This window comes from Salvia hispanica, chromosome 4, assembly GCF_023119035.1.
Source record: "Salvia hispanica cultivar TCC Black 2014 chromosome 4, UniMelb_Shisp_WGS_1.0, whole genome shotgun sequence".
In the NCBI taxonomy this organism is placed as follows: Eukaryota; Viridiplantae; Streptophyta; class Magnoliopsida; order Lamiales; family Lamiaceae; genus Salvia; species Salvia hispanica.
In genome coordinates this window covers 25283766-25305208 of record NC_062968.1, presented here as the reverse complement: position 1 = coordinate 25305208, position 21443 = coordinate 25283766, and the positions used below count along the sequence as shown (strand labels likewise).

The 21443-nt window shown below is 37.5% G+C and overlaps 6 protein-coding genes across 14 annotated transcripts; 2 read left to right on the top strand and 4 right to left on the bottom strand.

Annotated features, from left to right (window-relative positions):
* Nucleotides 1–2916: 2916 nt before the first annotated feature.
* On the bottom strand, nucleotides 2917–6602 carry LOC125223032 (polyadenylate-binding protein RBP47B'). Of its 3 annotated transcripts, none has more exons than XM_048125984.1 (9): nucleotides 6379–6602; nucleotides 5574–6060; nucleotides 5039–5112; nucleotides 4835–4965; nucleotides 4477–4573; nucleotides 4189–4344; nucleotides 3459–3559; nucleotides 3277–3375; nucleotides 2917–3192 (listed from the first exon to the last, which is right to left on the bottom strand). In XM_048125984.1, the coding sequence occupies exons 1-8, from the start codon at nucleotides 6505–6507 to the stop codon at nucleotides 3285–3287; spliced, it is 1266 nt and encodes a 421-aa protein (XP_047981941.1). In that variant the 5' UTR covers nucleotides 6508–6602; the 3' UTR covers nucleotides 2917–3192; nucleotides 3277–3284. The 3 variants fall into 3 exon arrangements, with proteins under 3 accessions (XP_047981941.1, XP_047981942.1, XP_047981940.1); XM_048125985.1 differs by having other exon boundaries at nucleotides 2917–3375; nucleotides 5574–5914; nucleotides 6005–6060; XM_048125983.1 differs by having other exon boundaries at nucleotides 2917–3375.
* Nucleotides 6603–7269: 667 nt separating this feature from the next.
* On the top strand, nucleotides 7270–9414 carry LOC125220350 (dicarboxylate transporter 1, chloroplastic-like). Its single transcript, XM_048122515.1, has 3 exons — nucleotides 7270–8554; nucleotides 8639–8860; nucleotides 8934–9414. The coding sequence occupies exons 1-3, from the start codon at nucleotides 7508–7510 to the stop codon at nucleotides 9294–9296; spliced, it is 1632 nt and encodes a 543-aa protein (XP_047978472.1). The 5' UTR covers nucleotides 7270–7507; the 3' UTR covers nucleotides 9297–9414.
* Nucleotides 9415–9716: 302 nt separating this feature from the next.
* LOC125220351 (protein DETOXIFICATION 42) lies at nucleotides 9717–13223 on the top strand. 3 transcript variants are annotated; one of them, XM_048122518.1, is made up of 14 exons: nucleotides 9719–10183; nucleotides 10367–10515; nucleotides 10746–10867; nucleotides 10951–11151; nucleotides 11236–11423; nucleotides 11494–11629; nucleotides 11707–11803; nucleotides 11887–11987; nucleotides 12060–12223; nucleotides 12319–12390; nucleotides 12465–12581; nucleotides 12651–12746; nucleotides 12811–12932; nucleotides 13007–13223. In XM_048122518.1, exons 2-14 carry the CDS (start codon nucleotides 10454–10456, stop codon nucleotides 13047–13049), a joined length of 1521 nt encoding a protein of 506 aa, XP_047978475.1. In that variant the 5' UTR covers nucleotides 9719–10183; nucleotides 10367–10453; the 3' UTR covers nucleotides 13050–13223. The 3 variants fall into 3 exon arrangements, with proteins under 3 accessions (XP_047978474.1, XP_047978473.1, XP_047978475.1); XM_048122517.1 differs by having other exon boundaries at nucleotides 9717–10051; nucleotides 10951–11423; XM_048122516.1 differs by having other exon boundaries at nucleotides 9717–10183; nucleotides 10951–11423.
* A 93-nt stretch (nucleotides 13224–13316) lies between these two features.
* LOC125220353 (chaperonin-like RbcX protein 2, chloroplastic) lies at nucleotides 13317–14464 on the bottom strand. 4 transcript variants are annotated; one of them, XM_048122523.1, is made up of 5 exons: nucleotides 14049–14463; nucleotides 13892–13983; nucleotides 13771–13828; nucleotides 13673–13721; nucleotides 13317–13572 (listed from the first exon to the last, which is right to left on the bottom strand). In XM_048122523.1, exons 1-5 carry the CDS (start codon nucleotides 14292–14294, stop codon nucleotides 13565–13567), a joined length of 453 nt encoding a protein of 150 aa, XP_047978480.1. In that variant the 5' UTR covers nucleotides 14295–14463; the 3' UTR covers nucleotides 13317–13564. The 4 variants fall into 4 exon arrangements, with proteins under 4 accessions (XP_047978480.1, XP_047978477.1, XP_047978476.1 ...); XM_048122520.1 differs by having other exon boundaries at nucleotides 13673–13702; nucleotides 14049–14461; XM_048122519.1 differs by having other exon boundaries at nucleotides 13637–13702; nucleotides 14049–14457.
* A 628-nt stretch (nucleotides 14465–15092) lies between these two features.
* Nucleotides 15093–16895, bottom strand: LOC125185221. 2 transcript variants are annotated; one of them, XM_048081720.1, is made up of 4 exons: nucleotides 16700–16895; nucleotides 16430–16621; nucleotides 15556–15813; nucleotides 15093–15477 (listed from the first exon to the last, which is right to left on the bottom strand). In XM_048081720.1, exons 1-4 carry the CDS (start codon nucleotides 16889–16891, stop codon nucleotides 15178–15180), a joined length of 942 nt encoding a protein of 313 aa, XP_047937677.1. In that variant the 5' UTR covers nucleotides 16892–16895; the 3' UTR covers nucleotides 15093–15177. The 2 variants fall into 2 exon arrangements, with proteins under 2 accessions (XP_047937677.1, XP_047937678.1); XM_048081721.1 differs by having other exon boundaries at nucleotides 15556–15807.
* Nucleotides 16896–20386: 3491 nt separating this feature from the next.
* On the bottom strand, nucleotides 20387–21138 carry LOC125221880. Its single transcript, XM_048124193.1, has one exon. It carries the CDS (start codon nucleotides 21085–21087, stop codon nucleotides 20587–20589), a length of 501 nt encoding a protein of 166 aa, XP_047980150.1. The 5' UTR covers nucleotides 21088–21138; the 3' UTR covers nucleotides 20387–20586.
* Nucleotides 21139–21443: the final 305 nt, after the last annotated feature.

Genomic DNA, 21443 nt, shown 5'->3' with positions numbered 1-21443 from the left:
GAACGGCCACCCCTAGTGTACGACCAGGGGGTACCTCTCGATGAAGCCGACCGCCTCAAGGAATTTGCCAACATGCGCCAAGTGGATGCTCATATTCAACTCCAAAAGGATATAATTGAAGAGTTGTGGGCACGGAAGATTGCACGACGATAGTTTTTTTCTTTATTATGCATGTAATTTTTTTTATCTATGTAACTTTTTTAAATGCAATTAATGAATTTTCCCGTATATGTGTCGTAAATTTAATTCCGTATTTTAATCGTAATTTTAATTCCGTAAATGTAGTATATTTTGAATTGTTTTTATTGCGGCTGGCCTATGGCTGGCCTAAATCTAATATAGCAGGTGGTTTTTTTAGTGTTGGCAGGGGAAAGAATGGCTGACCTAAGCACCACTGCGGATGCTCTAATCACAGTAAAAATGAATTCAGACCATAAATTAATTGAACTAGCGAAATCCAAAATATTATAGTAACATTTAATAGTTTGGGTTTCAAATTTAAAATAAATACAGTAATCTCTGGAGGTTGAGGGTGATAGATTATAGTAGCAGGAAATGTCCTATCACTTTTTGTTACTTTTCTAATTTGTAGTGGTTTTAAATAGTGTGTTTGTTTTTGTCTGTACGATAATTTCATTTATTTTTATGTTCCAAAAAGTTAAAACTTAAAAACGACACATATTATGCATTAATGCGAATAATTTTAATTATAAAATCCACACATTCAAAATTGTGAGAAAGTCAAAATATAAAAACTCCAAAGAGTATTGTCACAAATTGTGGCATAGTCATCATATTAATTCTCATTTAGGATAAACTAACAAGTCATTGGTAATTTATTTTATTTTAATAATTACAGTTGAGTAAACTCGAATGTCATCTCTTTCTTAAAAAATTGATATCTAAATTTACTAAAGTTTTAAAAACGTTATCATATAAAACAAGGGACGTAGGAGTATTAACTTTTTGGGGCTTTTGTCGTAATATATTTAATGCAACCAGCACATTCTCACGCATTCCAACTCATGAAAAGTGCTACATATAATAGTATTTTTTTGACAACAACTATATTAATTTCCATTAAATGGGCTCTTATCTACAATTCTACATCAAGTAGATTGTAGTTAAGTGCCCATCAATACTCTAGTCCAATACCAGCATAGATTTTAAAATTTAGGCTAATTTATAGACTTCCTTTCGTCATAATAATTTGGAATATGCACAATTTGACCACTAGGTTAATACTAGTACTTTATTACATAAAATCTTGTACCTTTATCATAGTAAAATGTTTAACTCAATCATGAGTAGTGTACACTTTCATGATTCATTGATGGGCAACGAGAGAGTATATTATGTATAATAGTAGGAGTAATTTCTTTCGACCATGAAAAAAAAATTAAGATTACGTGTAACATGATTATGCTTCATGTATTCATCTCAATTAAGATTGTGACCATATAATTATGATTTATTAATTTCTAATAAGAAATTAGTAGTAATTGGTTAGAGTATATCAATCATAATTTGGAATTTTAATTAGGGTGGATCCACAAGAGCCTTGAATCTTTCATTTGGTTATGTGTAGTGTAATTAAAAAGCGTGTGAGTGTGAATTGGATTATTCGGTTTGATCTAGACATAAAAATTGCTTTACATTTGGGCTGTTATGAACTGTAAAATCCTTCAGTTTGGCCATGAACCGGCAGAAGGTTGAATCAATTTTTTGTAACGAATTTTTTAAATTTTCAAAAATGAGCTGCATTAACCTTTTAGTTAAAAATTGAAATTGGTTATTTTTTCTATATGTTTTAAATCTCTAACTTTCAATTTGCAGTTAACTTCAATTTTTAAAACATTTTATGCTCGTTCCTTTTTTTCAGTAATCCATTTACACCTTTCCAAAGTTAGGTAATTGAATCCACATTATCAAAGTAGGATTAATAAAACTTTCTTTCAACACCATTTTTTGACAAAATTAGTCACACATTTGAGTAATATCAAAATTAGTTTGATATGTAGGATACATAAAAAAACATGTGTGATCAGTGGACAAAAAAAAAGAAAAGAAAAAAGAAAAGGATGAATAAGACAAATATATTAGAAAACGAGAGAGCGACACCCATAAAAATAAATGAAGGTTAATTCCCAATACGCATGCATAATGCATTTAAGAAATAGGTTGGTAAATGTATCTCTCGACGACCAACCCATAGTAAATACTAATATATGTTACTCCAATGCAACTATAAAAACAGCTAATCATTTCAAAATTGAATTCAACTGTCAACTACCCTAATTTACTTTAGTTGCATCACGATAAGATATATATTGAATGCTTTATCGCAATTAACAACATCAGTTTGGAGATAGGATGCTAGTAGTAGTACTATATTATATACACGTAGATGGCGTTCAATTGCCATGACTATGAATCATGAGACTATCCATCTATAATTAAGTTGTTTGATTATTTTAGTTGGAGGGGAAGGCTATGACTAATTATCATAAGACTATCCATCTAGGATTAAGTTGTAGGGTTCAATCTTATGAACCAAACATGATACATATTTAATCATGGAATTTAATCTTGGCAACCGATCACCCCCTAGAAGATCGGAGTTTGTAGATACACGAAACAAAGAGTGGGGACAATATAATTTCAGGACTTGTTCAATAATATGATCCTCTTGGAATATTGTATTGGCTCAAAATTTAATATGATGCAACAAGAAGATAGAAGGAAGTGTGTGGCATTTAGTATGAACTCAAATTCTTAGAAGCACTCCACAATTATAACAAAAATTTTTGCCTATTTATTACCATTACCATGAGATGCATAAAAATAGACAGACTGATTGTAGTTAAAGAGTAAGATTTACAACCAAACAATCGCTAATATATATGCAAACAAAAAAAAAAAAACAATTTGGGACATTTGTTTAGAATTGTTCAAAGATTGTATACTAAAAGTTCACTACTGTTTAGACGTCATGACATTTTGATACTTCAAACTAAAAAAAATCAAACTGGAATATTTGCGTTACATATTTCAAAGAGCAACTTTTCATCTCATACAAACTAACCGCAATTCCATGCCTTAAGTTGGGTCTGAAATGGGGATGATGTATCAACGACGAATGGTGGCTCAGATTTTGTACCTAAAGGTGGCTGCAACGTTTACTGAGTCTCACTGTAAAACATCAAAAAATGCAGCATATAATTTTCTCCCAGCAACGTGCTACCGAGAGTAATAATAACGGGTACATAAATGGACCGTGTCTTCTAGGTTTGCTGTGGAAGTGAAGAGGTGGTCTGCCACAAAGGCCTTCCTAAGATGGCTCTTCCATGAATACCAAGGTAGGCGGCATTTAACCTAGGTTATATTCAATGAAAATGGATCACAAAAAGCCATTAAAATATGAAATTCTATCAAGTAAATCACAGTTTGAAGATTACTTGTCAACATCAGGTGTGCCCAAAGGATCGTATAGTTCCTCTGTTTGTTCCATAGGCTGAGCAACTCCTGATAAGGCGGTCATGTCTGGAGCTCCTTCAGTCTGTATATGAAGAGGAACACTAATTCTATCATACTAAAACCAATCAGTTTTTTCAATTGATCTCTCAGTGAGTATATGGATGGCATAGTCTAGAACAATTATATCAAAACAGTCGAGCTTGAAGAAGGTTCAGGAAAACACAACTTTACTCTCACACATCAACTTTTAATACTTCGTGAGTGAAGTAATCTTAGTTGACTTGTCAATGTCACCTAAAATCTTGACCAACAAAAAGAGTATTTCATTCCATGTATTCCTAGTATGGTTTGTGACCAAGGAGTAACATAAAAGTAACTGACTCAATATCACAAGTTATAATGATAAACTAAATGTGTTAAACAAGACAAAAACTTCTGAAGCTTGGCAATTTTTGCACATAATAGTTGATTTAGAACCTTTCTATTCTCAGGAGAATAAACGATTGAAAGACAATGGTGTATGAGCTCCAAATTTCTACTACCAAACAATTAGAAGTTGCTAGGCATATTCTTCCTGCCCCAGCAAAGAAATTCGATCAAAATATATAATAGAATGCATATTTATAAGCATGAGAGGGCACCAATCCATAATCACACATATATACCTTTAGCCAGGCATGGAAAAATAAAGAACATCAAGTTGATCGTCACCTGATGGGGGTACTGTCCGTAGCCAGCATATGCACCGTATGCATATGCTGAAGGATCTTGTGTGGCGCCATATGCATAGGCATCATAGCCTTGTCCGTATGCATAATAAGCACTCAACTGATTTGGATCAGCCTGACCCCACACACCAACAGCATCCTACAGTGTGCAGTGTGTGTACATGTTAAATTAAGTATTGCGGTAAAAGCTACAAAAACATCCATGCTCAACTTGCCCCAAAGATTAAGATGTATCAGAAATAAAATTTACACAATCATCAAGCTAGAAAACCTGTTTTGCCGTTGGACTCCTTCCCCAAGAAAGCCGGACAACTTGTTGACCAATCACAGTACCCTGCATTCTCTGGATTGATTCTTCAGCTGATGTCCTATCCACGTAAACAGCAAGAAAGCAGAGTGTTCATGTGCGGAAAAGAGCAAGCAATTTAAAGGGAATGATATGATATAAACTGAGAAAGAGGCTCTTCGCCGTATGACAACAAAATCAATGAGATTGAGTAGAGACCTGCCAAAAGTATATGCGATAGAATAGGAAGAATATATTACATTTCACACAAATAATTGAAGATTTATTAGAAGTTTGCTCCTCACTTATTTCTGAAAACACAACAGCTGCCTACAAAAATTACCTTGCAGCAAACTGCACAAAACCACATCCCTTGGCAGCAGGGATTTTGACATAAACAATATCCCCAAACTGCAAGAATATCTGCCTCAATTCTTCCTCAGTAACATTAGGGTCCAGATTACCAATAAAAACCTGCAATTTCAAAAGGAAATGAGATCAAAGCATATAATTGGCCACAATATCTAGACCTTAGAGGTAGACTTACAGTAGTGTTATTGATGTCATTATCCACTGGAATTGGTTGCACAGGAGTTGTGTAAGCAGGAGCTGGATATATTGCTGCCATTAGGAGAAAAAGGTCCTTCTAAGATCCCAGAAATGAAGTACTGAATAATCAATTGATAAACATAGGTGCAATCTTTTACAAAAACGGCATGGAAGTCACATTTTTACTGTAGCCTTAGTTCAAGTATATCTTCAGCATTAAAGAATGAGGGCGTTCCAAACTAGAACAAGTCTTAAGATGCATTTATCAGCTGCAAATTGCTGACAAAAAGGACCTATGTGACTAATTCGTTGAGTGTGGCAATCCGTACATGGACTAGACAGAACAAAGCATTAAATGTCAAAGGAACAAAGGAGAAGGAGAAGATAGACCCAACTAGAAAAAAGACCAGATAGAGAGACTACTAATATGACTTAAAGCTCACCACTGGCTAAAACTATCCGAAGCCATATATGATGCAACCAAGTCAAAAGCATGTGTTACAACGATGCAAATCAGAGGAAAATGAATTCACCTTTAGTTGCAGGATACGGCTGCTGGACGCCAGCGGCTGTTTTTTTTGGAGCTGCCGCACTAATTCTCATGGGCCTAGTCGAGCAATAGAGACCATTCATCTCAACCATTGCTCGATTTCTTTCTGTTTCATCAGCAAACTTAACAAATCCATATCCCTTGGAACGGCCAGTATTTGGATCAGTGACAACCTTGGCCCCTCTAACTGATGGATAGCTAACTCGGAAAGTTTCCTGCAACAGGTAATCCGTAACATCTGGTGCCAAATCTCCAACAAAGATGGAGTGTTCAGGTCCTCCATCAGTACGCCTTTCCCCTATCCCAGAAGATGCCCAATTCAACCTGAAAGTCAGTTCAGTCCCAGGAATTTGGGTTCCATTATATGACTGCAGAATACCCTCTGCAACTTGATGTGATGTGAATTCAACAAACCCATAACCCTCAGGCTGGCCCGTGATTTTGTTGCGAATAACTTTAATCGAGAGGACCTGCCGACAATTTGGCGTGGCAGTGTTTAACAAAACAACAGACCAAAAAGCATAGGAAAAACACTGTATCTTTATGTTGCGATGCAATAAAAAAACCACCCAGTTACACTAAACCCTACGATACCCAGATTAAACCTAATCGACTCATAGCTAATATGTCAGTTCTACTTTCCATGGAAATCCCCAAAATCAAAACTTGTCAATTTCGCAAACTGCAGAATAACAACGGCTATCATTTCCTAATGAAATCTAAAATAGATATTGGGGAATACTAACTGAATTCTTCATTCTTCATTGCGAAAAGGGTTAGAAAGATACCTCGCCGGTGTGGGAAAACCAGGCACGGAGATAGTTCTCGTCAGCCCAGTAGGGCAAATCTCCAATCCAGAGAGTACGGACTTCTTCCAGCGTCGCAGGCTGGTGATACGGCGCCGTTTGTGCGCTCATTGTCACTTGGTATTACGCAAAAACACTGCAATTCGATGGTCGTTGTGAGATCAACTTTGCAGCGACGATGTGAAAGGGTTTTAGGCTTCTCAGTCGGATTACATATTCAATGGATATAAACTGACTAAATTCTTTGGGCCTAGTAGTATTAAAGTTAGTTGGGCTAGTTGGGCTGTTAACCTAAAATATTGATGGACTCCTATTTAAATTGTTTACGATGGTTAAAGATACTACTCCTATGTTTTTACTTTTATTTTATTGCTTATAACATCACTCTAATTCTATTTCATTTACTAATTTTGTTTCAAAATTATTGATAATTATTATTAAAAAAATAAATATTTAAATCAACCTATACTTTTATTTGTGATTTACGTCTACTAGTATATTTGTATTGGACTCTTCCATTCAAAACTGAGAGTTAGCGGTTTGTTGTCATACCCCAAACATCTGAAATTTTTCATATTTTGTGTTATATATATGCAATGTCTTGTTTGATTGAATTAAAAGTGACGGCTTTTCATAAGTGGAAGAGGGGGAATTCAGAACACACATTAAACAGATATTATGTTGAAATGGACTTTTGCTTCTTTTTAAAGGCCACCTCACAAATCCTTTCCTTTCCTCAACACTAATTAACCATGTTTGTCTTCTTTCTCAATCCATTTCTTTGTTTACGTTCACCCACTTTCTGTGGACATTACACTTCCAACCATTTTTTCTCATTCCCAACTCATCCTTATTCCTTCCTACCATTACATCCAATCTCACCTTACCCTGCCACAACTCGATACAACCTCAAATACAAAACACAATAGTACTAATTATAAGAATAAAATACTACATTTCAGTCAAATATATCACATCTTAACCGAAAAAGACTAGGATCGAGTTAGAGGTGTTACAATTACCAGTAGACCTCATATCCACCATCAGATCTCATCACCAAAAACATCTTCTAAAGTCACTAAACGCGCACACCGCGAAACGCCATCTCAAGATGGCGTCTCTCGCCCTCACCACCCCACTAAACATCCGTTGTTTCCGGCCCCTCTCAGCCCCCAAACCCCGCCTCCCCATCTCCCTCCGCCACTCTCCCCGCCCGAAACCCCCCACCAACACAAGCCACCAGCCCACATTATTCCTCCTCCCCAGGCGCAAACTCCTCACCACTGCAGCCTCAGCATCCCCTGCGCCACCAGGCGCCCAGCCAGTGTGGCAGGGAGCGGCCATGAAGCCGCTCCTTGCCACAATCGCCACAGGAGTGATCCTGTGGTTCATCCCAGCCCCAGGGGGCGTGTCACGCATTGCGTGGCAGCTTCTCTCCATATTTTTGGCCACAATAATTGGGATCATCTCCCAGCCCCTCCCGCTGGGCGCGGTGGCCCTGCTGGGGCTGGGCGCCTGCGTCCTCACAAAGACGCTGACCTTCGCGGCGGCCTTCTCGGCCTTCGGCGACCCCATCCCGTGGCTGATCGCGCTGGCCTTCTTCTTCGCCCGCGGCTTCATAAAGACCGGGCTCGGGAACCGCATCGCCTACCAGTTCGTCTCCCTCTACGGGAGCTCCTCCTTAGGACTAGGCTACAGCCTGGTCCTGAGCGAGGCCCTGCTCGCCCCAGCGATCCCGTCGGTGTCGGCTCGGGCGGGAGGGATCTTCCTGCCGCTGGTGAAGTCGCTGTGCGCGGCGTGCGGCAGCAACGTGGGGGACGGGACGGAGAGGAGGCTGGGGGCGTGGCTGATGCTGACGTGCTTCCAGACGTCGGTGATTTCGTCGTCGATGTTCCTGACGGGGATGGCGGCGAACCCGCTGGCGGCGAATCTGACGGCGAGCACGATCGGAATGCAGATCGGGTGGGTGGATTGGGCCAAGGCGGCGATCGTGCCGGGGCTGGTGTCGTTGTTCGTTGTGCCGTTGGTGCTGTATGTTATGTATCCGCCCACGGTGAAGAGCAGTCCGGACGCGCCGAAGCTTGCGCGGGAGAAGCTCGCCGCCATGGGACCAATGTCCAAGAATGAGATCATCATGGCTGGAACTTTGGTGCTTACGGTTAGTGATGTTGGAATTTTGTCATATACTATATTTGTTGTGGTTGTGGTAATTAAAATGTGTTAATTACTCGTATGTGGGTAGGTGGGGCTGTGGGTGTTGGGGGGTATGCTGGGTGTGGATTCAGTGAGTGCGGCCATACTAGGACTGTCAGTGCTGCTTATAACAGGGGTAGTGACGTGGAAGGAATGCCTAGCCGAGTCCGTGGCTTGGGACACACTTACTTGGTTCGCGGCACTCATCGCCATGGCTGAATATTTGAACAAGTACGGTCTCATCTCATGGTTCAGCCAAACTGTCGTTAAGGTACAACATCGATCTTCTTATATATTTTCTCTAAAAAACAACCAACTGATGATCAAACAACAATTGGTTGCAGTTTGTTGGCGGATTGGGGCTATCGTGGCAGCTGTCATTCGCCATCCTGGTGGCGCTATACTTCTACTCGCATTACTTTTTCGCGAGCGGGGCGGCGCACATTGGAGCAATGTTCACCGCATTCTTGTCCGTAGCGACTGCCATGGGTACGCCACCGTATCTGGGGGCGTGCGTTTTGTCATTCGTCTCCAATCTCATGGGCGGCCTCACTCACTACGGGATTGGATCCGCACCCGTTTTCTACGGTGCGGGCTACGTGCCCCTTGGCACTTGGTGGGGATACGGATTCATCATCTCCATCGTCAATCTCCTTATTTGGCTCGGAATCGGAGGGATATGGTGGAAGGCCATCGGCCTCTGCTAGCTCTAAATTTTTGGATATCTATCGGACTAATAGAGCTTCACAAATTTTGATCATTCTTTTCAAACCGATACTATATTTCTCTCGTTTTCATCAAACAGGACACATGTTAGTTTTCCAATCATTGCCTTACAAATATACTACTACTAATTTTCATATCAAGACACCACTAAATTATAAATGAACACTCATAAATGTGTGTTAATGCTACGTACATAATTGGTCGTTTTAGTATCTTATATTTCAAATCAGTTCATAAATTTCAATTAATTGAAACTGGACTAGACTAATATTGACTACTACTACTATTCACATTTTTACTATATTTAGGAAAATATTGAAATTTTAAAAATAAATATATTGAGATGTGCAGTGTGTTCTTATTAATTATATCCACATATCGGAGGATTTGATTAATAGCATTGATTCTTTGATTTTTCAGATATTAATATGTTCAAATTTCTTTTAAAATATACTAACATGAATAATTAATACTGAAAACAGTTTAAATAAAATTGGTTTGGTCTGTTTAAAAATTTAGGGGGTATTTATGCTAATCTATAGCAATAGCATGTCAACCATTTGATGACTTAGTTCAAAGCTTGTAATTCACAAATCTAATGATGTTCACTTCCACACACGTGGGAATCCTATTCTTCTTCGGGGACAACCAAATTCTACCATTCAGTTTTTTCCAAACTTAGTAAAAATCAGACAACCGTATAGAAACAGAGACAACCATATATATGCCATACAAGGTAACATCAACTTCCTGAACTTTTGAAATTTCTTCTTGTTCAACTCTTTAGAAATCAGAGGCATTCTGATTTCTGGGGATCATTAACATCGTCCATTTTTGGACCCTACGCGATTCTGGCTCCAGATTCCAGGTTCTCTTTTTTCAGTTGCACAATTTATTGCATTTCTCCTTCTTTTCTTTCAAGTTAATTACATGTTAAAGCAATATTCTCAAATTTCTGCACTTGGACATCATCCATATTTGCTTTCTTGCTTTGTTTTTGAGGCTTAACATATTCAAGAAAGTTATTATTATTTTTTTTTTATGTCATCAGCTGTCCACAAAATAAGGGATGTTTTGAGAGGATTATACGTTTGAGAGAATTGGGTTGCTTGCGGACTCTGTCTAAACCATTCATCTCATGGCGGAGCAAGATTTTACTTCTTCGGAGAATCCGCGGTGCATATTGCTTAAGGATGTCAGGTAACCTTTTCTTTCATCCTAAATCATCAGTGTGTTTGGAGAGAGATGAGATGTTTAGAAATAAACATGCAATTTGCATTTAAGGCTCGTTCGCTTTGCTTGACTTGATATGAAGAAACTAGGAAATCTAATGAGCCCTTGTGCTTATGAGATTGCCTATATACAGATGAAATTCTTTTCAATTGAGTTATATGTTCGAAACCGATTCTTGTTCGTTTATTTGTGAGCAGGTCAGCTCTAAAACCTGATGAGCTAGGTGTAGATATAGCCACCATTGCTATTCCTGCAGCAATGGCTTTGACAGCTGATCCAATAGCATCTCTCATCGACACAGCCTTTATCGGCCAAATTGGTATCTTCTTCGTCTTTACAAGCATTGCTTCTTTCAACTTCTGAGCATTTGATACCAATACGAGTAACTGTTTATACAAACAGGTCCAGTTGAGCTTGCTGCAGTGGGAGTTGCCATTGCTTTATTTAATCAGATATCAAGAATCGCGATATTCCCACTTGTCAGTGTGACAACTTCCTTTGTTGCCGAGGAGGATGCAATGAGAAGGGCGGGGAGGCTGGATTTCGAAGAGGATGACTTATCCAGTAAACACAGTGAAAAAAAGATGTTGATACCAGAAAAGGGTAATTCTAATGCTAATTCTCATTTGCTGAATAGTATGCTAAGTTTCAAATTTTATCGAATCCCATCTGCCTTTTTCGTGCTAGGTTTGGGCGAAAAAATGCCTAGTTTGGAGCCTGAAAAGGGTCTTGAGGTAGGTGTGGTTTCGCAGGGGAAGAAGCAGATTGCATCGGCCCCTTCAGCGTTGATCATTGGTGGCATTCTCGGCATACTACAAGCTGTGTTTCTCATCACTACAGCCAGACCTTTATTAAGTTTCATGGGAGTGAAATATGTAAGGAAAACATAACTTTAGTTTATACTATATCTTAGTATTATGATGTTATGGCCTCTTGCTCTCGTAGGGCTCAGAGATGTCGACTCCTGCTGAACATTACTTGAAGCTCAGATCACTCGGTGCACCTGCAGTTCTCTTGTCCTTAGCTATGCAAGGCGTGTTTCGTGGTCTGAAAGACACCAAAACTCCGCTTTATGCAACAGGTTCACTTACCAACATTCTTTAGATTTAGTGTCCGGATATATCAACGTGTTGCTGACTATTCGTGTTCCTCATTTAGTGTCCGGAGATGTAGCAAACATTATTCTGGACCCGATATTTATATTTGTGTTGAAGATGGGCGTCAGGGGTGCAGCCACTGCGCATGTTATCTCACAGTAAGTCGAGCATCAATCACAACGTTTGGTATGGCAATGTTACGTACACGCTTCATGTTTACAAAAGCAGCTCTGTTTTTTAGGTATTTGATAGCTCTAATACTCTTCTGGAGATTGCAAGCGCAAGTGGATCTCTTATCTCCGAGTCTTGAATATCTGCAATTAGGCCGTTTCATAAAAAATGGTGAGAATCGACATGGAGAGTGAAGAAACCTTTCTTTCTTGATTACCTTATATTCACATTTGATAAATGTAGGATTCCAATTGCTTACAAGGGTGATAGCCGTGACATTCTGTGTGACGCTAGCTGCATCACTGGCTGCCAGGCTGGGATCGATAGAAATGGCTGCATTTCAGGTTTGCTTGCAAGTTTGGCTAGCTAGCTCTCTCTTGGCCGATGGCTTGGCTGTTGCTGGACAGGTGATCCAATTCGCTCTCTTTCCCTTTCGTTGCTCTTGGTGAAGGAAAGAGTATCGTTTTGTGGGGGATTAATGAAACATGGTTTCTCTCTGTAGGCTATACTTGCAAGTGCTTTTGCAAGAAAAGACTACAATAGGGCATCTGCCACAGCGGCCCGAGTGCTTCAGGTGACTTCAAAATACGCAAAAAGGGGCTATGATGACTCTTTTTCTTGATGATAACATGTATCGTTTCACTGCAGTTGGGGATAGTTCTGGGGTTGTGTTTAGCTGTCATGCTCGGATTTGGATTGCATTTTGGCGCGCGGATCTTCACCCAAGACGCTAATGTTCTCCACCTTATTGGCGTTGGCATCCCGGTAAAGTAACCAATACAACAAGTTTGCCTAATCCAGAAGTGTCAACTGAAATTCTTGGCCATTTTGCAGTTTGTGGCACTAACTCAACCAATCAACTCAATGGCCTTTGTTTTCGATGGTGTTAACTTTGGAGCATCTGATTTCGCATACACAGCTTATTCAATGGTATGTCTCCATCTCTACAGCGATATATTATCCGACCTCGGCCCTAAAACTCGTACGCATGCAGGTTGTAGTGGCTATCGCAAGCATCACCGCGCTGTTTTTCCTTTCATCCGCCTATGGATTTGTAGGGATATGGATTGCCCTTACTTTTTATATGAGTTTTAGAGCATTTGCTGGATTTTGGAGGTAAGTTTTGTGACATGGATCATGACATTCTTCAAATAATGAATCTAAGTTTCTAAGTAGTGTGTTTGGTGCAGAATTGGGACAGCAACAGGGCCATGGGAATTTCTTAGGAGTTGATTCTGCTTTGTGTTAGAGACCTGTTGTTGTATATAGGTTATGCTTCAACATACAAAAAATTTTGTACTTTTAATATTTTTTTGTGTCTTAATATATTACTGTAAGTAATAGCAGTGCAAAATACTGAAAATGCTAGTACATCACCAATGAAATTCAGAATTATCTGCAGGCTGACTCTTCTTGTATTTTACAATACTTTATACATTTAATGCCAATAGTATTAGAGGGTAAGTAATAGTAGACGAACATGAAATGAAATGCTCATGATGAAGAATATTCAAGTTAATAAAATAAATGGTCTGTTAAACAGAGTGGGCAATACAAGTGCAATAAGTAATCCGTAAGGAGGCATGAAAGAGAGGGTATATATACACAAGTAGTGTAATTACTAGAATAAGATTCATCCGACAACCTCGGTGTTGGTGTCGTCGGAGGGCCAGATGACAGTCTGAATGAGACGTTCCCGCATCAACTCCAGATTCTGGTCTGAGATCCTCTCGTACATCTCCACGTGATCACATTTCTATACACAAATCAAATAAATTAGTTGTAGGAGGAGAAGGATGTATAGGTAGTTTAGAAATGACCTTAATCCATCTTCCATAGAGGTGAAGCCGAGTTACCATTACTCTTTGAGCAAGCTCCAGCTGGTCCTGTGAAAAAATGCATTGGCTATTACCCGTATGTATATAAAGTAGAGTATAAACATTAACAAACCTACCTTGACTAGTTTACGAATGAAGGTCTTGCCGAAGCCATGCTCATTTGATGCAATATAACTGCCATACATTTCAAGTAGTAGTATGATTTTGCGAAGCTGAATAACAAATGAACGAACTTACTTATAAAACCAACGGTACTGTGGAGGGTTCATCTCGTAAAGCTGGTTGAGAACCGTCCTCACAGCTTTATAAGTGAAGTAGTCTACAATTTGCTGCAAACACCAACCCCATTTAGTCACTAGTTTACAATTAATTTGATCTCTTAATATATTCTTACAGATTTAACATCCTCGTAACTGTCTTCATACTGTCCACCAAATCCTCCCTTTCCCACGATACTCAACTTCTTCTTCTTCTTCATCGTCCTTGAACAACAGGAGGAAGAAGAAGAAGAAGTATGAAGAAACGAAGTGGTGAGATCCAAACGAGCCGCTGCCACGTGGATTCTCGCGATGCTGATAGGGATAGGCGAATGCCTCAAATCAGACGAAGAAACGCCCACAACACACACCGCTCCCGCCATCCCGATACACCAATTACTCTATTAACAATAATAATTCTACCTCTGTCTCTATGTATATAGGTATCTAGTAGTATGATTAAGTTTGAATATTGAACAAAAGGAGACGGAGTTGAAAGAAAAGGGAGTTCAACTTCACAACACACACAGTTTGGCAAAGCCTGAAAAATAATCTGAGGCTCACAATTTTCCCCGCAGATATTTTCATATTGATTTCGTGTCTTGCTTTCCACAGACCAAATCTAACTTCACCATTCAAATATTTTCAAATTTCCTTTATCTACTATTGTTATCTTATTCACCCACATACAAATTTGTCACTTCAATAAAAAGCACAAATATTACTCTATGATGCAAGATTTTGAAAAAAAACTATCTGTATTTTTATTGACATGTCGATAGCCGTGTATTTCATTTTGATTTTGATTTTGTTAAAAAATCTACATCTAGATAGATAGTCTTGCCCGTTTAAAATGTAATTGTATTATTGTTTTGCACAATAATCGATTTCAAGCGAATTAATGTCATCCCAGCTAACAGATTAGTGAATTACTGTAACATAATGTCGTCGTATTGAAATTGGCGGAACCATCGGCAATTCGGCATGATTAAACACATTATTTGATTTTTGCATTCTCTTTTTGACTTTTAACATTAAATCATTTATATGCATATATACATTTGTGATTGTGTTCTTGTTTACTAACTCATCTAAGTTGATTTTATTGAAGCATTAGAATTAGACAACATATTCAACATGCTCAAGTTTAGATTTATGAAAAATTATTAGTAGGATGGATATGAGGTGTTAAATTTATTGATACTTCCACCAAAAAAACTCTACTCCATAACTTAAACAATGATGCAAATATGGCCTAACTCTCCATCACTTTCTAAAGCTTTCTCTTATTCTAGATCTTTCCGGGCTATGATAATCAAAAGCTGCTCTATGGTTTTGCCTCGAGTTTCCAATCTCCCTCAACGGTGACCGATATTCAGAGGCGCCAAAGATACTCGAGTGTCGCCTACTCGCCTTTTCCTTGAGAAACGACCTCTTCTCCTTAGCAAGCTGTTTGGCTAAAGAAAGAAGCGGCGCTCCTCTTTTCGTATCATTCATAGATACTTTGTTTTCAAGTTCATGAACTTCCTTTTCGTAGTCAAGAGCTTTCTGCTTCCATTCCTCCACCTATACACAAGAGGTTCGGTTCATCATCATTTGATAATTCATTCGACTTGTTTTAATTTGTGATTTTAGTTTCCTTACTGAATGGCGAAGGGATTGAATCTGGAACTCGGAGGTGTAGGCTCGATTTTCCCAGTAATCGCGGGATGCCTGCAGTTGTTCCATCTCTCCTCGGACTTGCTCCAGCATTGTCTGCATTTGGGACCATTGCTCTGTCTCCGCCCTCACCTGCTCCATTATCCTTAGCACCATGGCCTTGCACCGCCCCGAGCATTTGTTCTCTTGTTGCCTTGCTTCATCTTCCTCTTCCTGTTCCTGTTCTTTCATTGCATCCTGCCTCTTAAACAATATGAGCCTCTTAAACAATTTATAAGCTTCTCAATTATAGTGGAGTAGTATACAACCAGCTATAGTTTTTTATTTTCTAATCAAACTAGTACTAGTACAATTTTAAATTTCAAAGTAAGAGTGTCTCTAAAATAAGTTTAGTCAAACAGTAGTTAATTCCATATCTAGTCAAGAATCCACAAGCTGAAAGGGAACCATAGCCAGAATGTATATTTAAAATCTGTGTGTTTATTTTGGAATTTATTGGGCAGCTATGTCAGAAACATGTACATAAGCCTTGAGTGGAAATGTGAAAAGTGGAGGAAAATGAGATTTAATTAATAGAGTGGAGTTTTGGGGCAGTGTGCATCCAATCCAATCTACACCACACAACCACTACATTGTACTTACATATATAAACTGGATATAACATTATTGTAGTAGTAGGAGTACTAAACAATTGATTTAATTTGGGTTCAAATGGCAAAATTTGAAAATGAGTGGACAATTGTGTGGTGAAAAGCAGTTCTCTTGGAAGTAGTAGCATAAGCTAGGGTGGCAAGAGAAGTGTTAAATTAAAAACAAAATTGATTTCAGTCAAAAAAAGAAGGGAAGAAAGAATTGTTACATGATTTGTGGAATCGGAAAGCGTGGCCTCTTTAAGAATGTTTGTGTTGGAAAGTTGTTGTAAATTGTTGTCGAAATTAGTAGAGCCTTTGATCCTCAAGTTGAAGTGCAATTCGCGTAACTTGTGAGTTAAATCTTGAATCTCATCCTCCAAAACTGCATTCCTTTTACTTTCAACCATCTTGTTTCTCCCCTACAAAAGAAACATATTAATGAAATTATGTTCCAAATGAAATACAGTAGTTATATGGAAAAAGGAAAGGGAAGTAACTGGTCTCTCCAATTGGAACAGCCACTCCTCCGCCGCGAAGCCGTGGCGGTGCTCTTCGAATCCCTCTCTCTCGAGGTTGGGTTTTGAAGATTGGCTCTTGCGGGCGCGGGTTCTGCAGCGGCGAGGGAAGTGGAGGATTTTGGGGCTAGGCGGAGCTGGATGCCATTTCGTTCTTCTTGAAACGCTTGACATGCTGTTTGTTGAGGCTTACAATGATTTTGAATTTAACGGCTGGAGAGGGCCTTTTATATGTATTTATAATAAAATTATTATTACTAGCTGTGCCTGTGCGTGGGCCGTGGGGGTTTCAACTTTTAAGACATGACCCAAATCAAAATATTACCAAGTTTTAAACCACTAGTATGGCTAAGTCATTTTGGATGACTGTAAATTTCAAAAGATGATATGTTTGACTTAGCTTATAAGATCTAAACAATACTCCTAAATTTTAGCACTGTACTACTAGTTCAAACAAATAGAAATAATAAATTGATTTAATTAACAATAAATATATAGCTATCTATTTATCTTGATTACTATTTGACATCTTTTACCTTATGAACAATACATCCATGGAGATCATATCCTCATCCATAGATTTTCAAGTATCAAGATGGATTTTTTCTATACTAATACTATAATTTGCAAATTGCATACACACTATTAACAAATATTCATATAAAAACTTCAGTTTTTTTTTTTTTTTTAAATTAATCGATAATAATTTTCGCATTGAAGCAACAAATGCTTGTAAAACATTTTAAAAATATTTGAAATTACGAACACTAATTTTAATAAAAGTTACAAGAATTAATAGTTAGTAAGAGTATTAGTAATTTATATAACACTCGTGACATAGTCCAAGAAAAGGCAGGGAGATATACGAGGTGGAGTGAATATTGATGTCTTCATTGCAAATCTCATTTATTGCTACAATTAATTTGTGTTTTCATGATTCTAAATATGCTTCTTTAAAATTAACAATATGAGATTAAAATAATATTATTAGCACCTAGTCCGTGCCGTTTAGGCTATGTGTTTCTGTCATATCTCCTGTTTCTATATTCTTTGTCCCTTCTTTTTTTTCACTTATTTATTGCCACTGCCTTTACACACTCAGATTCTCTTCTTTCATCCTTAATTATTTTTGTTATAGACTCAATCAATTGCCTATCGATAATAATTTGCTCTCCTAACTTGATTATACCATTTCAAAATAAAATCTCTTTATTGATTAAACTCTTATCCAATAAGATCCATCAATGCTAACTTGATTATAAATTAGTACTGTAACATTTCAAAAAGGCTATTTTAAAAAAATCTCTTTATTTATTAAACTCTTATCCAATGATATCCAGGAAGATCATGTCTTCATCCTTGGTTTGTTTTTGCGAGAGGAATCAAATTTTCTATTACTACATTTTTTTGTGATTTTCTCTACTTGATTATAATCCACTCGTGATGCTATTTAATGTACACTGAGTAAATTCATATTTTTGTACAAGCATGTAAATTACATGTGAAACTACATCAAATAAACAGACATGAAATAAATTGTTGATCATAGCTAGAGGTGAAGCTAAGTCATAATCATTGCCCCCTCTCTATCTTGATTTTCTTTAAAGTATATTTTGAGTACTAATTAAAAGTTAAAATTAATATTTAAATATAGGGGTATTGATACTTAATATCATGGAAAACAGATGATATAGAGGAAGTACGTCAAATAATCACACACGGTAAAATAAACTAAACCACAGTTAAAAAAAGGAAAAAAAATCATGGAAGACTGATGATATAGTGCTTTACCCAATGTCTTGTATACTTGATCAATATTTTGAAATTCTTGTTTAATTAGGTGAACCACTACAACTACCGATGTTAAAACCATTTACTTGTGATTTTATATAGTATCACGTACTAATGACCGTTTGAAGCACTTGTTTATCGTGATTTATACACTTGGAATTCCAAATGTTGAAATACGATTCAATTAATTTGGCAAAAGTCAAGAGTATCTTTTTCGGGTATAACTATAAGAGATTATAAGTTGCAATTTTGAAATTATTGTATTTTAAGATCGAAACTATTTGTCTTATGTAGTAGATTTTATGAGTTGTCACTATACAGTAGGCTAATGTAAAGTACTTCTATTTCTAGCTAGTCGCCCAGTATTATAATAGAACCCAGCCGTTGAAAATACATGTTTATGTATGTCTTGACATTCATTTTGAAATAAAATGATTGTTTTGTTGATTGAAAACCAAGTGTTGGATGGAAGTGATTGTTTTTTGTGCCAGATTTCCAGTTTGATTAATATGCTTGGAATTGTTCCGAGTAGATTTTGCCCAATCATTGATTTAATAACCCAAAAATATTATAGTACTCCGTATTTATTTTTTCCGAAAACAATTAGCTAACTTAATTTTATTACTCATACATAGACGAATATGCATTGGGGTTAATCATATTTCTATCCCCGATCTAGCCCAACATAATAACTTGTATATTTAAGTGTAGTCCCATACGTAATTTAACAACATATCCAATGAATTGCATTTATTTTCAAAAAACTAACTTGGGCCAACTATTGGGATGCCGGATGACGTATAATTGGATCGTATTTATTTTGTGTATGTAGTTTAAAAATTATTTGGTGGGTTGTATATTAGTACTATAGAAACCAAGGAATAATTATTGAGTAAATCTTAATCCTAACTAAAATTTATGAACAAATAATCGAAACCAACAAAGTCTAAACTCCACCCGTCAATTTACCACATCTAAGTATTAATTGATAAACGACAATTTGAGTTTAAATATAAAATATTAGATCACACTCTTTGTCAAAAAATATAAATATACAATCAACATCAATTAGTTTTCATAAAAAATTATTGTATCATTTTGTAATTAGATTATATCACATAACATAATCTGAAAATTCCCAAAACATGATTAATCAATCAACTGAAATTTATACAGCAGCAAAAAGAATGAGTACTTATCAAAGATAGCTACCATTCCTAACCACCATTCACATTTTAAAGCTACTTGAAATAAAACACCAAAAGGGCAAGCCATGCCTCTCAAACGCCTATTGAGCGTAAACACAGAGTATTAACAGAATATGTCCAAGAAGAAGCAGAGTGCCAATGATCATCAGGTACTTGAAAGCCATTGAAAAACAACAAAAACTGGAGTTGCTACGAAGTTAAACATTTTAATCAAAACTAACATATGAGTATTTTTGTCTGACAAAATCAAAGCGAAAGATCAAACCTATCCACTCATATTGCGCGGAACACCAAAGGCAGAACACAGTGCCAAAGCATTAAAAATGAGGAAAAAGCTTGGCCTGGGGTGAGTTGATCCATAGCACCAGCATATTCCATTTCCTGGTCTACTAAGAGGGTGTTTGGTTGAGCTTACAAGCTCATCAAACAACTTGTAGAGTCTTATAAGATCTGAGATTCTGAAGAAGTTATAAATCGTAAAATAAGCCAAAAAAGCTTTTAAAGCTAAGTTCATCAACCTCAGCTGCTATAATTATTTCTAGTACTTTGGGATTCAATTTCGTCTCTCTAACTAGGACTTTTTCACCCTAACTCACAATTCTAATTAATTCTAGCTTACAAGCTTCATTATCCAAATTCCAAGGACTCATAAAATAAAGTTAGCCAAACATTACATAAAAAACATAGATAATCCAGCTTTATTCAACATCCACCACACAGGTTCATAAAGGATAAATATTAGCGGTAAACATAAAGCTCACATACTGGATCATAGTCATCAATTCCCAATATGAAGTAGCAATAGCGTATTCAAATTCACAAAACACACACATATATGTATATATACTGATTTCAATTTAATCGTCATCATCAAACCACCTCCTTAGCATGATTCTCGGCCATCGCAGGGATCGCAACGTATCCCAATTTCTTCTCCTCCTCCTCCTCGTCGTCGAAATCGAAGCGGGCCCACAGGAAGTACATCAGGGCTCCGGTGAGGGCCCCGCAGCCGACGCCGAAGAGCAGCGCGCCTACCACGCTCAGGATATCCTTGGTGCGGTCGCGAATGGAGCTCGAAACGGTGGAATAGAAATTGAGGGGGAAACCGGATGATGATGAGTGAGAATCGGAGAGATCGGATTTGAAATTGAGCGACGGGCGGTGGGAAGAGAAGGGTTTGTGGGTGGTGGTGCTGAAGATGAAGGCGACATAGTGGGGATTTTGGGCGTTAGGGTTTGCCGGGAGGGAGTGGTGGGGATAATAGGTGGTTGTGGCGGAGAAGTAGAAAAAAGTTCTGCAGGGGCGGGCGGAGGAGGTGACTGCCAGAAGGGAGAGGATGAGGAGAAGCAGCGGCGGAGCTGAGATCGCCATTTTCAAGAGAGAAGATGAGAGTGTTGAATTTTATTTTCGAATCAATGAACAAAAAAAGAAAAAAAAATCATGAATAATTAAAGTCAACGGTGCGTTCAGATATTATTTGCCGATAACTAATTCACACAAATTCGATAAGTATAATGCAGATTTTCTATTAATATGAATCAAAATCCAAAAATTTGAGTTATTGCCTAATAAATTTTGGCATCATGCTAAATTTTGAAAAAATAAGATATTATTAATTTGACATTGTAGAAAAATCAAGATTTTTTAAGGAGTACTACTATATAATTTTGAAAAATGAAGATATTATTAATTTGACATTATAGAAATATCAAGATTTATTAATTGAG

Coding starts and splice junctions, on each gene's coding strand:
- LOC125223032 (XM_048125983.1), bottom strand. CDS start 6,507: ATGAGCGCACAAACGGCGCCGTATCACCAGCCTGCGACGCTGGAAGAA. Junction 6,061..6,378: donor GGTTTTCCCACACCGGCGAG/GTATCTTTCTAA, acceptor AATTGTCGGCAG/GTCCTCTCGATTAAAGTTAT. Junction 3,376..3,458: donor GGCACACCTGATGTTGACAA/GTAATCTTCAAA, acceptor AATATAACCTAG/GTTAAATGCCGCCTACCTTG.
- LOC125221880 (XM_048124193.1), bottom strand. CDS start 21,087: ATGGCGATCTCAGCTCCGCCGCTGCTTCTCCTCATCCTCTCCCTTCTG.
- LOC125185221 (XM_048081720.1), bottom strand. CDS start 16,891: ATGTCAAGCGTTTCAAGAAGAACGAAATGGCATCCAGCTCCGCCTAGC. Junction 16,622..16,699: donor TGTTCCAATTGGAGAGACCA/GTTACTTCCCTT, acceptor TTTCTTTTGTAG/GGGAGAAACAAGATGGTTGA. Junction 15,814..16,429: donor TTTCCGATTCCACAAATCAT/GTAACAATTCTT, acceptor ATATTGTTTAAG/AGGCAGGATGCAATGAAAGA.
- LOC125220351 (XM_048122517.1), top strand. CDS start 10,454: ATGGCGGAGCAAGATTTTACTTCTTCGGAGAATCCGCGGTGCATATTG. Junction 12,747..12,810: donor CATACACAGCTTATTCAATG/GTATGTCTCCAT, acceptor GTACGCATGCAG/GTTGTAGTGGCTATCGCAAG. Junction 12,933..13,006: donor GCATTTGCTGGATTTTGGAG/GTAAGTTTTGTG, acceptor TGTTTGGTGCAG/AATTGGGACAGCAACAGGGC.
- LOC125220353 (XM_048122519.1), bottom strand. CDS start 14,294: ATGGCGGGAGCGGTGTGTGTTGTGGGCGTTTCTTCGTCTGATTTGAGG. Junction 13,984..14,048: donor GTTACGAGGATGTTAAATCT/GTAAGAATATAT, acceptor TGGTGTTTGCAG/CAAATTGTAGACTACTTCAC. Junction 13,829..13,891: donor CAGTACCGTTGGTTTTATAA/GTAAGTTCGTTC, acceptor AATGTATGGCAG/TTATATTGCATCAAATGAGC.
- LOC125220350 (XM_048122515.1), top strand. CDS start 7,508: ATGGCGTCTCTCGCCCTCACCACCCCACTAAACATCCGTTGTTTCCGG. Junction 8,555..8,638: donor CTGGAACTTTGGTGCTTACG/GTTAGTGATGTT, acceptor GTATGTGGGTAG/GTGGGGCTGTGGGTGTTGGG. Junction 8,861..8,933: donor TCAGCCAAACTGTCGTTAAG/GTACAACATCGA, acceptor AATTGGTTGCAG/TTTGTTGGCGGATTGGGGCT.